At 40.5% G+C, this 13,417-nt stretch overlaps 1 protein-coding gene across 16 annotated transcripts in view; it reads left to right on the top strand.

Annotated features, from left to right (window-relative positions):
- Positions 1 to 13,417, top strand: part of mical3a (microtubule associated monooxygenase, calponin and LIM domain containing 3a) — a 96,395-nt gene that overhangs the window by 56,950 nt on the left and 26,028 nt on the right. For 12 of the 16 annotated variants that reach the window (XM_083917439.1, XM_083917441.1, XM_083917438.1 and 9 more), the window contains 14 exons: positions 119 to 292; positions 1,213 to 1,314; positions 4,133 to 4,243; positions 4,745 to 4,807; positions 5,022 to 5,135; positions 5,323 to 5,418; positions 5,820 to 5,933; positions 6,784 to 6,885; positions 7,725 to 7,832; positions 8,330 to 8,516; positions 9,274 to 9,368; positions 9,564 to 9,657; positions 12,215 to 12,410; positions 13,127 to 13,389. In XM_083917439.1, coding sequence (XP_083773565.1) covers positions 119 to 292; positions 1,213 to 1,314; positions 4,133 to 4,243; positions 4,745 to 4,807; positions 5,022 to 5,135; positions 5,323 to 5,418; positions 5,820 to 5,933; positions 6,784 to 6,885; positions 7,725 to 7,832; positions 8,330 to 8,516; positions 9,274 to 9,368; positions 9,564 to 9,657; positions 12,215 to 12,410; positions 13,127 to 13,389 — 1,819 coding nt within the window. The remainder of the gene's footprint in view (positions 1 to 118; positions 293 to 1,212; positions 1,315 to 4,132; positions 4,244 to 4,744; positions 4,808 to 5,021; positions 5,136 to 5,322; positions 5,419 to 5,819; positions 5,934 to 6,783; positions 6,886 to 7,724; positions 7,833 to 8,329; positions 8,517 to 9,273; positions 9,369 to 9,563; positions 9,658 to 12,214; positions 12,411 to 13,126; positions 13,390 to 13,417) is intronic. The other 4 variants (XM_083917437.1, XM_083917436.1, XM_083917442.1 and 1 more) reach the window with 3 other exon arrangements.

Below are 13,417 nucleotides of genomic sequence, written 5' to 3'. Positions count from 1 at the left end.
GTTGAGTTCTTGAGCAGCCTATCTGACCAGAACAGACTCATTCATCCTAGAAACTAGACTGACAGCAACCAGCTTTTACTGTTTTTAACTTTTATTTTATTTCTTAAATCTCTCTCAGGAGGAGGTAACCAGGATCGGTCGTGACGACAGGCCCTCTGTCCCGTCTGTCCTGTCAGAGAGAAAAATGGACTCCTGTGCTGTGGCGAACCACAACAAAGTCAAAGTCATGGCCACCCAGCTGCTCGCCAAGTTTGAGGAGAACGCTCCACAACCTACAGGACTCAAACGACAGGTATAGAGAAAGTGGGGGGAATTAATCAACAAGGAATAGATAGTCAGACTTTCTGGGCTTCGTAGTAGTTCCGAATTTTTTTGCGCATACTCATTGTGGTTTGTTTTTCCTTACAATGAATATTTTGATGAACATGTAGATTTCACGTAGTGTGACAGGGCCTTTGATCCCATGATTGAAGAGCTGTAGGCCACTGTATTAATGAGCTGAGGTCCAGAATACTAATATTGGTCAGGCAGGGTATTGTTCCTTGGTCATGTAGGCGGCCTCACAATGCTGACTAGGCTTGGAGGGCTAGGGTGAATTGGTTTCGCCGAGCTTTGGTTTGCTTGCCACCAAGAGTGGGAGGATTAAGTGGGCTACAGGAACACTGGACAGTATTGTTGGCGTTGAGAAAGACAACTCTCAACTGTTTCTGTTTGAGAAAACAGATTTTTTTTTTTAAATATAAAAACTTCTGTATATGTATTGCTTTGGCCATCAGAAATATTTGATTATGTTGATACAAAACTTCACTTACAAAGCTTGAAGATTTGTGGTGAAGACTTTATAAAGGCTGAATAGTGGAGCAGCTGCTTGGCTAAATATACTCCATGTACACATTGTTTCTTTCCTTTCTTGCCATCTATTATTGATGTACATTCTGCATGGCATTCACTGACGAATACCTCGAAGTGCTATTAAATAATACACAAGTTTCAGCATGACCGTCTTATGACTCTCTGTCATTTCCTTATTAGTTTTGAACACATTTTCCAGCCACTGTGAGTCCATCAGCCCATGATTCACTTCCTTCTTTCTGTTTCTCTTCCTCCTTGCTTCCATCTCCCATCATGGACTATTTCATGACGCCTTGCATGGTTATTCGTGGCCTATTTCTGGTCACGCTCACTGTCACTCATCTTTATCTGACCACAAAGGGGGACTCTCTGCCTAATCTGGACTGCCTTTTACCCCGTACCCTGCCCAAAACCCCTGTGAATGAGCCAGTGCGCCTGGCACCTGTTCCAGCATGGAGAAAGGTAAAGAGTAGAACCGCCCAACCTCATCCCCATAGACACTAACAACTAGGCTGACCTGCTAACCGTATGTCCCCGCGTGTCACAGTGGGCAAAGCTGCTTTGTTCTGACCTGTACTAGTCTGAGCCTCACCTTCTCTGTAGTCCGTTTGAAGATTTGTTTTGTGAGATTTGGAGGAATTTACTCAATAGCTCTTGTTTTGTGGTTAATGAAACTGACTGTGTGAGTGTGTTTAACTTCTCAATCAAATAGGTGTGTGTGTGTGTGTGTGACATAAGAGTGCGACATCTTCATATCCTCTCCTCCTTGCTTCTCCTGTCCTGGTTCAGAGACGCACACAGCAGCAGGAGCAGCTGAGCATTCGCTACAAAGAAATGGTCAAGTGTCAGACACTGCCCCACAGATCGGAGCAGGTACGGTTAGCTGAGCTGGCCTGGTAGTCATCCAACTCCTTTCACATCCCATTAAGTCCAGATTCACCCTTCTCTTCTGATGGAAATTGAATTGGCCTCCCAATCCAGAAGCCAGGCGAAGGTAGCTCCGATAAGCTAGACAACATGTCCTGAGCTCACTATACCATACAAGATTCTGGAAATCGTCCACTGAGACATATATAAACTAAAGCAGATCAATCAGCGCAATGTTCAGATGTTTTTATGACTCCAAAACCTGGTCAACAAGCCTGTGAATGTTCTCATTTCTCCAGGCATAAACCATTTGTTACGAATCTAAGATGAAACATGGTTGTGTAACTACATAGAAATTGATTCAAAGTTCACAAGTGACAGCCCATTGAATAGTGGGTTTATTTAGCCAAATGTACGAAGGGTTCATGTTAAAAATAAAACAGTAAAGATTACATAATGCATGCTCAGGAATTATTAGTTGTGATGTTTAACACAAAATTATAGCTTAAAGGTATACATAAACATAATAATTAGCAGTAGTTAAAGGTACCCTAAGTTTCTTTAAACAAACAAAGCTCTGTGTAATCATTTTTCCTCACCAAAAAATTATTAGCCTTTATAACTTGTTTTTTTTTAAATTTTTTCATTTTAAAGAAATGTTTATCATGTATCATTCATGACAACTCACAACAAGGTTAATAAAGTATTATAAGTGGTTGCCATTATGTATTATAAGTTAAGCATTCATAATGCTTTATACCTCCATGCCAGTGTGGTAACACTTCATGAAAGAAGACTCTGAGTCCTGGGTTTCATAGCTAGTTTTAAAAACACAAAGAGCTGCCCTGAGGTATCATAACAGATTTTACATTCTAAGTTTATGAAATGGAATAGTGTCTTAGAAACATCAATAACAAGCTGCAGCAGGACTTTGTGAGCTTTAGGTAAAAGAGTACTTAGAATAGCTAATAACCTTATGCAGTGCTTGTTATAAGTCGTCATGCATAATAACGATACAAATATTTCTAAAGAGTTTTATAAGGCTATTAAATGCATTATAATATCTTATGAATGTGGTCATAATGCATTATGGGCAACACCTTTATAGAAAGTGTTACCCTTCTTTTTTTATTTGGAATATGCATGGTCTTCTTCTTCCTCACATTTTGCTGTTGTATTGCTACTTTGTTTGGCATGTTAAGGCCACCTTTTGATCAGTGGAATAGAGTGAAAAGAAATAGGAGAATAGATATGGAGAAAAACAGAATGGTCTCCTTCTGTGATGTCTACCTTCCCTCTCTTTCTTGTTGCCTTTTCTGCCACTTTTCTATGACCTGAGTGCTCCAGTTCAAGGTTCCCTGCTATGCTTCTTCCCTAACTGTGGAAGTAGATACAATTAAGCTTGCTATTTTGTTAGCCACGTGACCCAACTTGTATGTGTGTTGAAATGGTGCTACTATGAAATACTATCCAGTGCTACATCCACTCCGCCGGCCCCAGTAGGTAAGCAGTTGTAGCCAGCTGGCTTGCCTGCTTGTCATCCTGCTTCACTGTTTCATCATGCGAATAATCGGAGTCAGCACGGTGGAGTGCCGGCACCAGTTTTCTCCTGCTGATGCTGAAAAAGTTGTCTTTTCCACTATTATACTACTGTATTGCCACTAGATTAAGCATTCACCTCACAGGTATTGATTTAAAGCTTCAAACTATCCTCTTTAAAGGGATTAATTTACTGCTGTTCTTAGATGTCTTCTCACTGCACAGTAAATTAGTTTAAAATCAATTTGAAGACTGAAATAATCTGGATAATCCTAAACACTTCTCTATACAAAGTGTTTGGATATTTTTCAAGCCACTCTTATATTCAGTTGTGTTTTCTACTATACTGGAAAATGTCTGTTCCTTGGTTTATATGTTGATATACAATAGAGGAGACTGTGACTATATTTGAAAAAGAGTTTTACAGCACCAGTAAATTATTTCCCCTTTTGACCATTGGACTGCATTTATAAAGTTTTTTTTTTTTTTTGCCATATAGACTTTGTGGGTAGTCTGTTTTCCGCTTTTTGTGTGTGCAAGTGTGTCAGGCTTTGCTAACGGTACTTGTAGTGTAAGTGAACCTAAGTAAGTAAAGTAGGACATCACACTAATTCTATTAACCAAATGGATTACTAAGTTTGCGTCGATGCAAATACTTTTTAGATATAATCATTTTCCCCTCATAGTTTTACAAGCTTTTTGTAAGCCTTGAAGTGTATTATCCTACTGTAAATGACAACAATTAGGAGCATAAACCATATTTACTCTGGCTCAATAGCTCATCATTTTCATCATCATCATCATCATCATCATCATCATCATCATCATCATCATTCTCATCATCTTCTGTTGTTCCTGTCCCCTATCTCTCAAGACCAGAAGTGGTGCACACCAACAGTCCAGCTTGGGCTCTCGGAGCTGCCCAAAGAAAACCATTCTGCTCCCTTCTTCCTCCTCCACTTCCTCGCTCTCTCTTCACTCAGAGGTGACACACAGTCTGCTGTATCTGTCTGTCTGTGTCTGTCTATCTCTGCCACAAATCCATGGCAAACCCATCTAGTGTCCCTTTACACCCACTCCCCTATTCTGTTTGCTAAAAGCATCCTCTCTAATAACACCAATACCTCAGATTTGATGCCTGCAGTGCGTGGTGTGTATATATCAAAACAAAAATGCTGCATTTCCCCAAATTAACTTTCTAGAGAGGTTGCGGTCGTGTTTACTTCTCTGAGTGGGTAGTGTGTGTCATTAGGAGGAGCTGCTTGTTTTCCTGCTGAGGGGTATGTTGCTGGGATGTGACGGCTTGTAATTAAATGTAGACTCAGGGGACCGTGGGTAGTTTTAACTTATTGTCAGGTGCTTTCTGATATTCTGCTTAACAAACTGGTCTCTAACACAACAGTTAACAACTCCTTTTGTAAGAATCTGTTTTATTGCCCAATACAAACCAAAGTGTTAATACAGTCTGCTCATTTCTGCCTTCAAGCAATTGTGTAGAAGCCCGGAAGAAGAGGAGCTCGAATACTATGAGATGCCTCTAAAATACAGGGTAGAGTAAATGAGTGATTGCATGGATATGTGTTCAGCTTGTCACTGCTGTTGTTTGTGGTTGGTTATTAAATAATGGTTTAATAGCTGTAAACAAACTGTTTTATGGAACAAACAGTCAAATAAGGCATTTCTTAATATGGACAAATTAGTTGTTAAAAGCATCACCCCTTTAGCTACACCATCATCAAGTTTCAATAGAGCTTCCTTGGCAGGAGTGGAAGCTGCCACACCTGACAGACCCAGGACCCATTCACATACCTGGTATACAGGAGAGGGCTGACCGCCTAATCTCCAGGTTTAAGGGCAAACCTGACAGACCACCAAAGGTGAACAACATACATGGACACGTGCATGCACATTTTTATGAGAAAGTGGTTTTCCGGTGTGCATTATCAGGTTTTATCAAGTACTTTTCTTAGCCTGCAGTGTATGTAAAGAACATGCTTTTGGTGTACATGTGCACATCTCAAGTCTAATTCCGTCTTTCACCCATTCCTCTTTTACCCCTTGGAGCCTAAGAAAAAGCCATCCCGTTTGTTTTTAGAGCAGTGGCTCTTGTCCCGTGAACTGACTGGTTCACCACTATCCTCTCCTGACTCCTCCAGAAAGGTTAGGTTTTGGTGCTTTGGGCTGATCCTCTAACACATCACTCTGAGAAATAACCCTTTATGAAAGTTTTTGCTTTTGAGAACAAGCTCTCTCAAGTGTTCACTCTGTGTTTATTTAGCTAAGTGTAGCCTGTTGTTTTGCTAAGTATTTCTGCTAGATAGCCTCACTGTCTGCCGGGCATTGCTCTCATGTTTACCCACACAGGCTTACATTGCTGCCTTGAATTAAAGGATGACAGATGGAACTATGAAAACTATTGCTTACAAACCATCTGTGGCCTTTACCTCAATGACACGATTTTGGAAAGGAGATTGTTTTAGGAAAATACTTAAAAGGCAAAGAATAATTAGGTTTTTCCACCTTGTGCATCCCTTTTTGTGATTGAATCTATGTCTCTGCAGGAGCCAGCAAGGCCTCTGCTCTCTGATGATGAAATGCCCTTATATGTGCTTAGCATTCAGGAGAGGGCCGAGCAACTTTCCTCTCACTTTGAGAGCAAGCCAGCCAGACCACAGGTGAAATTTCCCTGTTAACACAGGAAGCTGATTATCAGTCTAATATTTATACATGTTGATAAAGGAATACAAATTTTGCAAGACTTATCCTGTTGGTCAACTTTACCCTTTTAAGAGTAGACACTTGAATAATTATGTATCCTCAGTAGGTTGCTGGTGTATTTTAGCACGTAAACACACATCAGTAGGCTAGTGATTGTAAGAGGCAGCTTGTAGATAAGAACTCATGCAGCAGTAAACCTAAATTTTAAGTGAATGAAACTTTATTTATGGTGGATAATATATGTAAAAAAACAATACAAGTAGCCTATTTATACGCTGTAAATGGACAGGGATACTTGCATGGCTAAACTTGACTGCAGAAATGACTAACTTTTTTTTCCCCTGAAAAAGATATGAATACCAACAGTTTTACAAGTATAGGGTTAATATGACATATTTGTATCAAAGCACAGTTTATAAAAACATAAAAAGGACTAAAATAATCCATATCTCAATAGTGCTAGCCACCTGCTCATACTCAGAGGTTTATGCTAGAGCATCAGCTAGAAGTCAAGAGAAAATTACTTTTTTTCAAGTGACTTTATTTATCTTTGACACGGTAACTGAGATAGGAATATTATTAAAAAGGAGAAATGTAACGTCAAGAAAGTTAAGGTTATATTGAATAGAAATTAGCTAAACTCAGCAGTATATGCTAGTGTGTTAGCATATAACCCCGGGGAATAAAGCTGACCAACAGGCTGCTCTCCAAACAAACTATTTGGTCCAATAGTTTTATTTTAAAAAATGCTGTTCAACAGTGAAGTTCATATTGATCTACTCTCCTTTGTCCCTCCTTTGTTTGGAGCCTAAGAAAAAACCCTCCCGTTTTTTTACGGAGCAATGGCACCTGGCCCGAGCCCAGTCTCCCCCTGATTCCCCCCCCTCCACCTCTGACACCCTGAGACAGGTAGTTGTTTTACACCCGGAAGGAATGAAGTGTGTGGTGACGCTAACACAGTGCACCTGCACTTAGTCTTCAATAGGGCTGCATCCTCTCACTTTAGTTACACATGTTGAGACTTGCTTTAAAAGCTGTATTTTGTATGTATGCATGTTGTGAAATATTAAGAATCTCATTTGCAACATTTTAAATGTTTTCTGGGGTTGTTGTTACTATGTGGGTGAGTAATCCCTCCTCATGACTGGGACTCTATCTGTACAGGTATCAAATTATGCCACAGTTATTTTGCCAATGGGGTCCCTAGTATAGAATCTGAATTCTGAAATCGCTGAACCCCAAATGTGGGGGGGCCCTAGTGTGCATGGCTTAGGTTTGTCTCATACTACATACTGAACCCCGATTCTTCCCCAACAGGCGATGTTTTTGCTTTACTAGATGTTAACTTAATCATGGTGATGATTAATTAAAGATTTAATACTGACGGATAATGCGTGTGTATGAGAATGAAAAATGCATCTGCTTTACTTGAGTGTGTAAGCGCATATAGTAGTCTTAATGAACAGTTATGTTACAGAAGAAAAGGTAGTAACTGTTGTCTTTCAAAATGCTTGGATACTTCTACATCTAGGTGGGGTTGCCAGCACATTTAAACGCTTGATCAGTCAAGCATGGAAACATTGATTTGTCATGTATTTATCTCCTGTCAGACACTATTGTTTTTGAACGCCTTCTGTGCTCTCCTCTTCCCACTTCTTCAACGTGTTTTTCACATTATCTTTCTTTTTCATCCATCATTTTCTAATGGTTGTCCACCATCTTTTCTTCCCTCCTAATGCTGTTGATAGCGCTATGTAAGGATGTACACAGGCGGCGTTAGCTCATTGGCTGAGCAGATAGCCAATCAGCTTCAGTCTCAGGAAGATCCTAAGCCCCTACCTGAAAAGAGGGATTTGGTAAGCATGCTGCCCCGGGGGGTAGAAGGCATGTGAATGCACAGTTCTAAGCCTAACTTGCCAGAGAGTGTTTTTTCATACACTGATATGTTTTTGATACCTTAATGTGTTAGTTTTCTGTCACAGTTTAGCACTGATCGAGCTCCCTGTAGGTGTAGAGTGGATTTGCTACACAAGTAACTTCTGTTAGAGATTACTGTTGTGTTTGTTGATCATTTTCACAATGATCAGAGATCCCGATTCCTACTGACAAATAACTATTGACCTGCTCTGTTGTCGTATTTTCCTTGGGTTATGAAGTAGCTCAATACCCAGCTCACTTCGACAGTGGCCTGCTGTGTGATGTCCACTAAATCCTCTCCTCTCCTCTCCTCTCCTCTCCTCTCCTCTCCTCTCCTCTCCTCTCCTCTCCTCTCCTCTCCTCTCCTCTCCTCTCCTCTCCTCTCCTCTCCTCTCCTCTCCTCCAAAAAACTGATCAATGCTTTATCATTCTACAGGGCTCACTCAGAAAAGAGTTCCCCGTCAACATCGGTGGCAGTGATGTGTGCTTCTTCTGCCGAAAGCGTGTGTACGTGATGGAGAGGCTGAGTGCAGAGGGGAAATTCTTCCATCGCAGCTGCTTCAAGTGTGACTACTGTGGAACCACACTACGACTGTCCTCCTACGCCTTTGACGTGGAGGATGGTAAGACTCGCGTTAAGATAACTTTTCTTTCCTTTCTTTGTGATAGTTGCATCTGTCGTAAAGTTTCAAAGCCAAAATTGAACTAAACTTTTAGCGACACGAGAACAAAACGAAAACTATCTGATACAGAATAAGTGCAAGCATAATCTATTTCTTTTTTTTTAAACTGCTATTCTCTATACAATTGAAAATGTGAGACTCTGGTGATCTCCAGTGGTTGAATGATAGTCTCTGACTCTACCTATGGATACTTTATGGAGACACTGAGATGAATGAGCCGAAAGCAACACATGGACTGCACCTAGTTTCACCAGGCTTGTCTCATTTTTGTACACATAAACATGTAGGCTATCAAAATAATTTGAGAGATGCTATAACCACATGAAATGTTAATCTCAACTTTAAAGAGATTACCTTACTTTTTATTTTATTACATTACATTCACCCCAGAGCTGAGTGCAGTCGTATGAGTCCATATTTTCCTTGTCTGGGAGGTGTCAATTGCGTCTATTGTGCTCAAGGACAGGCAGCAGATTGTTTTTTGAGACAGAAGCTGTTTTCCAGAGTTACCCGTGGGACTAAATCCCACTGACAGTGTAAACTGAGACAGAAAGTAAGATGTTTTTATTCTAAATGACAAACACACAGCCTACTTCACAAAACCAGTGAGTTGAACTTTACAGAATAAGAGGTGTATGAATTAATTAATGCATTTCATCTATTTGCTTATGTGATGTCTATCTCCTTTACTCTGCAGGAAAATTTTACTGCAAGCCCCACTACTGCTACCGTCTGTCTGGCTATGCTCAGAGAAAGAGGCCTGCTCCCTCCCCTGCTCCGATCACTGCTAAGGTACCTGTTTTTGTTTACTAGATGAAATCCTGGAGGAAATCAGGATCGAATGGCATAATAATGGAGAAGATAATTGTTTAGTTTATCTTCAAAATGCAGCACTTTGGAGGTAGAGGCACGAGGGCCAACGTGGGGAAGCAGAGTAGTGTATTAAGTAGGGGACTTTACTGTGGTTGACGTTATCTGTCTTTGCAGGGAAACCAGATGCCCCAAACACCTACGGCGACTGTGGATGCCCCCGCAAGGGCGATGGCAGCGGCAGCCCCCTCAGCTGAGCTCCAGCCCTCAGGTACCCCGCTTTCCTCTCTTGCTGTGGTGGCTACGCCCTACCATCTGGTCAAGGGCGTGGGAGTCCCACTCCGTACCCTCTTCCACACGCTCTCCTGGACCTGCCACCAGGTGGCACACAGCCCCCTAGACTCTCCCTTCCTGTGTACCTACTGCATCTACCTCTTCTGCTGTTTCACCATCAATGTCCTGCTCAACCTCCTCTAGCATGACTCTCTTTCCCCTCCTTTTTTCTCCTTCCTATGCCAACTAATGTCAGTGAGATTGTATAGATTTAGACTGTGGTGACTCACTGAGCCTGCGGAGTGTTCATGTAAATCTTGTGATTCTTCGTCTCAGTGAGTGATTGATTTCCTGAAGATGCAGCATTCTTTTCTCTGTTAGCAGCCATTTTATGACTTGGTCGAGACAGTTAAGCAGCTCTCTCTTGCAGCATTATTTAAGAAATGAATGGCGCATCTTTATTTTTCTTGGCTTAGTAATTTAAAAAAAAGAGTTTGACAGAGTTCCTTCTGGTCAGCTCTCCAGGCTGCACTTTTTACTATTTGTAACTCTCTTCTTTCATCATTATATATAGCAGTAATGGGCCAGCTTAAACTTAAAATATCAGTTAGAATTTGTCATAGAGCAATACATTTATATAATCTAAGTTAATAATGTAAATCAGATTTTTGCGTGCCTGTGTTTAATGAAGAGCCAAGTATTATCCTGTTGTGACAGTAACCTCAAGTGGCCTGTGACTGCTTTCTGTGAGCTCTACCTCCTTCTGTGTCACATGTTTCTTTTAGAGCCTGCTTTGTGATGTGTTTCTTTCTCTCTGTAAGTTGTTTTGCACCAACCGTATCCCTCGTACTGGAACTCACCATACTGTGATGAAGTGCCTGTATCAGTGCTTTTGTGAGCTTTACCTTTCCCCCTCCTTTCAGAGCAGCTTAAAACTGAGAGCTCTACTAATGCTTTAATTAGTGCCTGTGATTGGTTCTCCTATGATTTTCACTCCTCCGTCAGACCTTTTTTGGCTTCCCTGTCTTCTTGCATCTCTCAGCCTCTGACCCCCGACGGATTGTTGCTAAGACCCACTTGTGTTTGCTTTATATATTTAAAATCAAGATGATTAGAAAAATCTAAACAGAACAGGCAGGTACGCTTCACAGAAAATTCATCATTAGAATGTGAAAGAAAGTGTAGCCCTGCTGCTTTGTGTGGCAAGTTTAGTATTATCAATTGAAATATTTACTCTTAACTACTTTAGTGAACCTGTAAACATACACAACATTAATTATAGTTAATAACAGAAAAATTGCTTCCGTTAAAAAAGATAGTTGACATGGAAAAATAGTGTTACATTAACCAGAAGATACACATCATTATATGGCTTTAGGTATGGCAAATCATGTTATATTGTATAGATGTAGTTTATCCCTTTAGACCAGAGGTTTTCAAAGTGACAGGCAGGCCTCCACAGGGTATCAGTGGAGGTATCCAGTATCAGTGGAGGTTTATCAGTTATTACAGTAATTATCAAAAGATCACATAGGAAAGGCTAAATGTGTGTGATTTGTTTAAAGAGATGTTCAGATGCAGTAGTTTTAAGGGATTTAAGCATTTTTGTATTTAGCTCAATTTCTTTAAAGAGATGTTCAGATGCAGTAGTTTTGAGGGATTTAAGCATTTTTGTATTTAGCTCAATTGTTGAGTTCTATGCGATCAATAACATAACATGATCAAACAACATTTTTGAATATTCCTAACATTTTAGTAATTCACATAAAAACCCTTAATAATGTTCATTATTTAATATAATAAATAAAAAGTTTAAACATGTATAGGTCGTGGGTCGCTTTGAATTCAGACTTGGTTTGCGATGGAAAGGTAAAATTTAAAGTAAAGGGGGAGCTGTTTTACATCTTCCGGCATGTTGCCTTAGGGGGGGAGATGAAATTAAATAATTGCAGCTGCATTCTTCGGGATTCACACAGGGCTCATTGGCATTTTGTCTTAATTTGAACAACAATTGAATCTGTTTAAGTGAGACCAGAAGGGTAATAGAATATGTAAAATACTTATTCGTAATATTTCCATTCATATTAAAGACAAATTTTGGTCGAAAAAAAAAATACAGTTTTAAGATTTGCTTTCAGGATGGGAAAAAGGCAAGGCACCAACCTGGTACTAATACCTGTAGTATGCCTAAAATATTTTAGTGTGTTAAACTCACGTGTGTTTGTTAATACTAATTGCTGTAGGAATATAATTTAATGCAATAAATTCAGTTATAGATCTTCAATCGGTGTGTCTTGTCAATTTGTCCTTAAAAGTCACTTTGGTGTAGTGGGAGGAAATGGGAAGAAGTAATGTTTTAGGACATGTTTATAGAAATGCACTAGTTACATTGCTAAATGTATGATGGATTTGATGCTATCAGGCTCATAGGTTTACACACAAACATTGTCAGAATTCTCAGTTGCATTTCTTGTGCTCTCTTTCCTTTGCTTTCTTGCCTCCAACCTGGTGCCCGCCCTGATGGCCTCTACCTTACGCTCAATCATCGATCCCAGTACTCGAGGTCAACGGCTTGCAGGAGCCCAGCCTAGCTAAACGTCTGCGGGGAACTCCAGAGCGCATCGAGTTGGAGAACTACCGTCTGTCCCTGCAGAGGGAGGAGGACCTGGAAGAGGTGCCTGAGGAGACACTGGCAGAACACAACCTCAGCAGTGTGCTGGACAAGGCCACAGATGCTGACCTGGGCTCCAGGTAAGAACATAACAATTATCAAGATGTTCACTTTTTAAAGAACCCAACAGTGAATTTTTGAATTTATGATATTGATTCCTGAACCCATGGTGATATCTTAAAATGCGATGTTGTGTCCGACTAATAAGCCCAAACCCAAAGAGCTGGAACCAGTACATTTTTCTGAATAAAATATTAGCTCCTGCAAGCTGTATATGATTCATAGCCATGTTTTAGTCACACTTCACCAGGCAGGGAATACATTTACCATTGGTAATTTTTTAAACATTTTAACCATTACTGTATCACAGCTCCTATTTATCTATCTGTATAAAGATGTACAAAAATCTCTTTATCTCCACTCCAGTGGATTCATCCCATTTTTGCTAAAAAAAATTCCTTGTTGATTAATTGATTTTGTAAATAGTTTAATCGACCAATCGTTTTAGCTCTGCCCTCCGAAAATGTTACTTTGGGCTGTCTGAAATTGAAATTAACTGACATTTTGACACTCGCATGAATCAAAAATAATAATCAATGTTGAAAAGGAGAGGAGAACCTATGAAAATTCCACGTTTTTTGACGGTCCTTCAGAAAAGGGAAAGTCAGATGGGAACAAGTTTAAATTCATGAATTCCTACCTTACTACACTGACATTGCACGTTGTCTGCTATTCCCCTTGCGCTGGTTAACTTTTTTAACACTTTACTGGCACTCTTCCTCCTGTTTTCCAACAGTAGCTCAGAGTCCGACATGGAGGAAGAAGATGAGCAGGAGGATCAGGATCAGGAAGAGGTGGAGCAGCAACCCCTCAGTCCCTCAGATCTCGGCGGGGTTCCCTGGAAGGAGGCGGTGGAGCTCCATGCCAAACTGAGGGGTGAGGATGAGGGCGAGGATGAGGGTGAGGCTCTGGCCGACGCGGTAAGCAGAGACGGAGAAGTGGATGAAGATGAGGAAGAGGATGAAGATGAGGATGAAGATGAAGAGGAGTCGAGTGATGGTAAACTTGTTTTTCACTCCTAGTGTGA

This window comes from Echiichthys vipera, assembly GCF_963691815.1.
Source record: "Echiichthys vipera genome assembly, chromosome: 7".
NCBI classification, from domain to species: domain Eukaryota; kingdom Metazoa; phylum Chordata; class Actinopteri; order Perciformes; family Trachinidae; genus Echiichthys; species Echiichthys vipera.
Note: the sequence above shows the minus strand (reverse complement) of the source record. Positions and strands in the feature narration are given on the sequence as shown.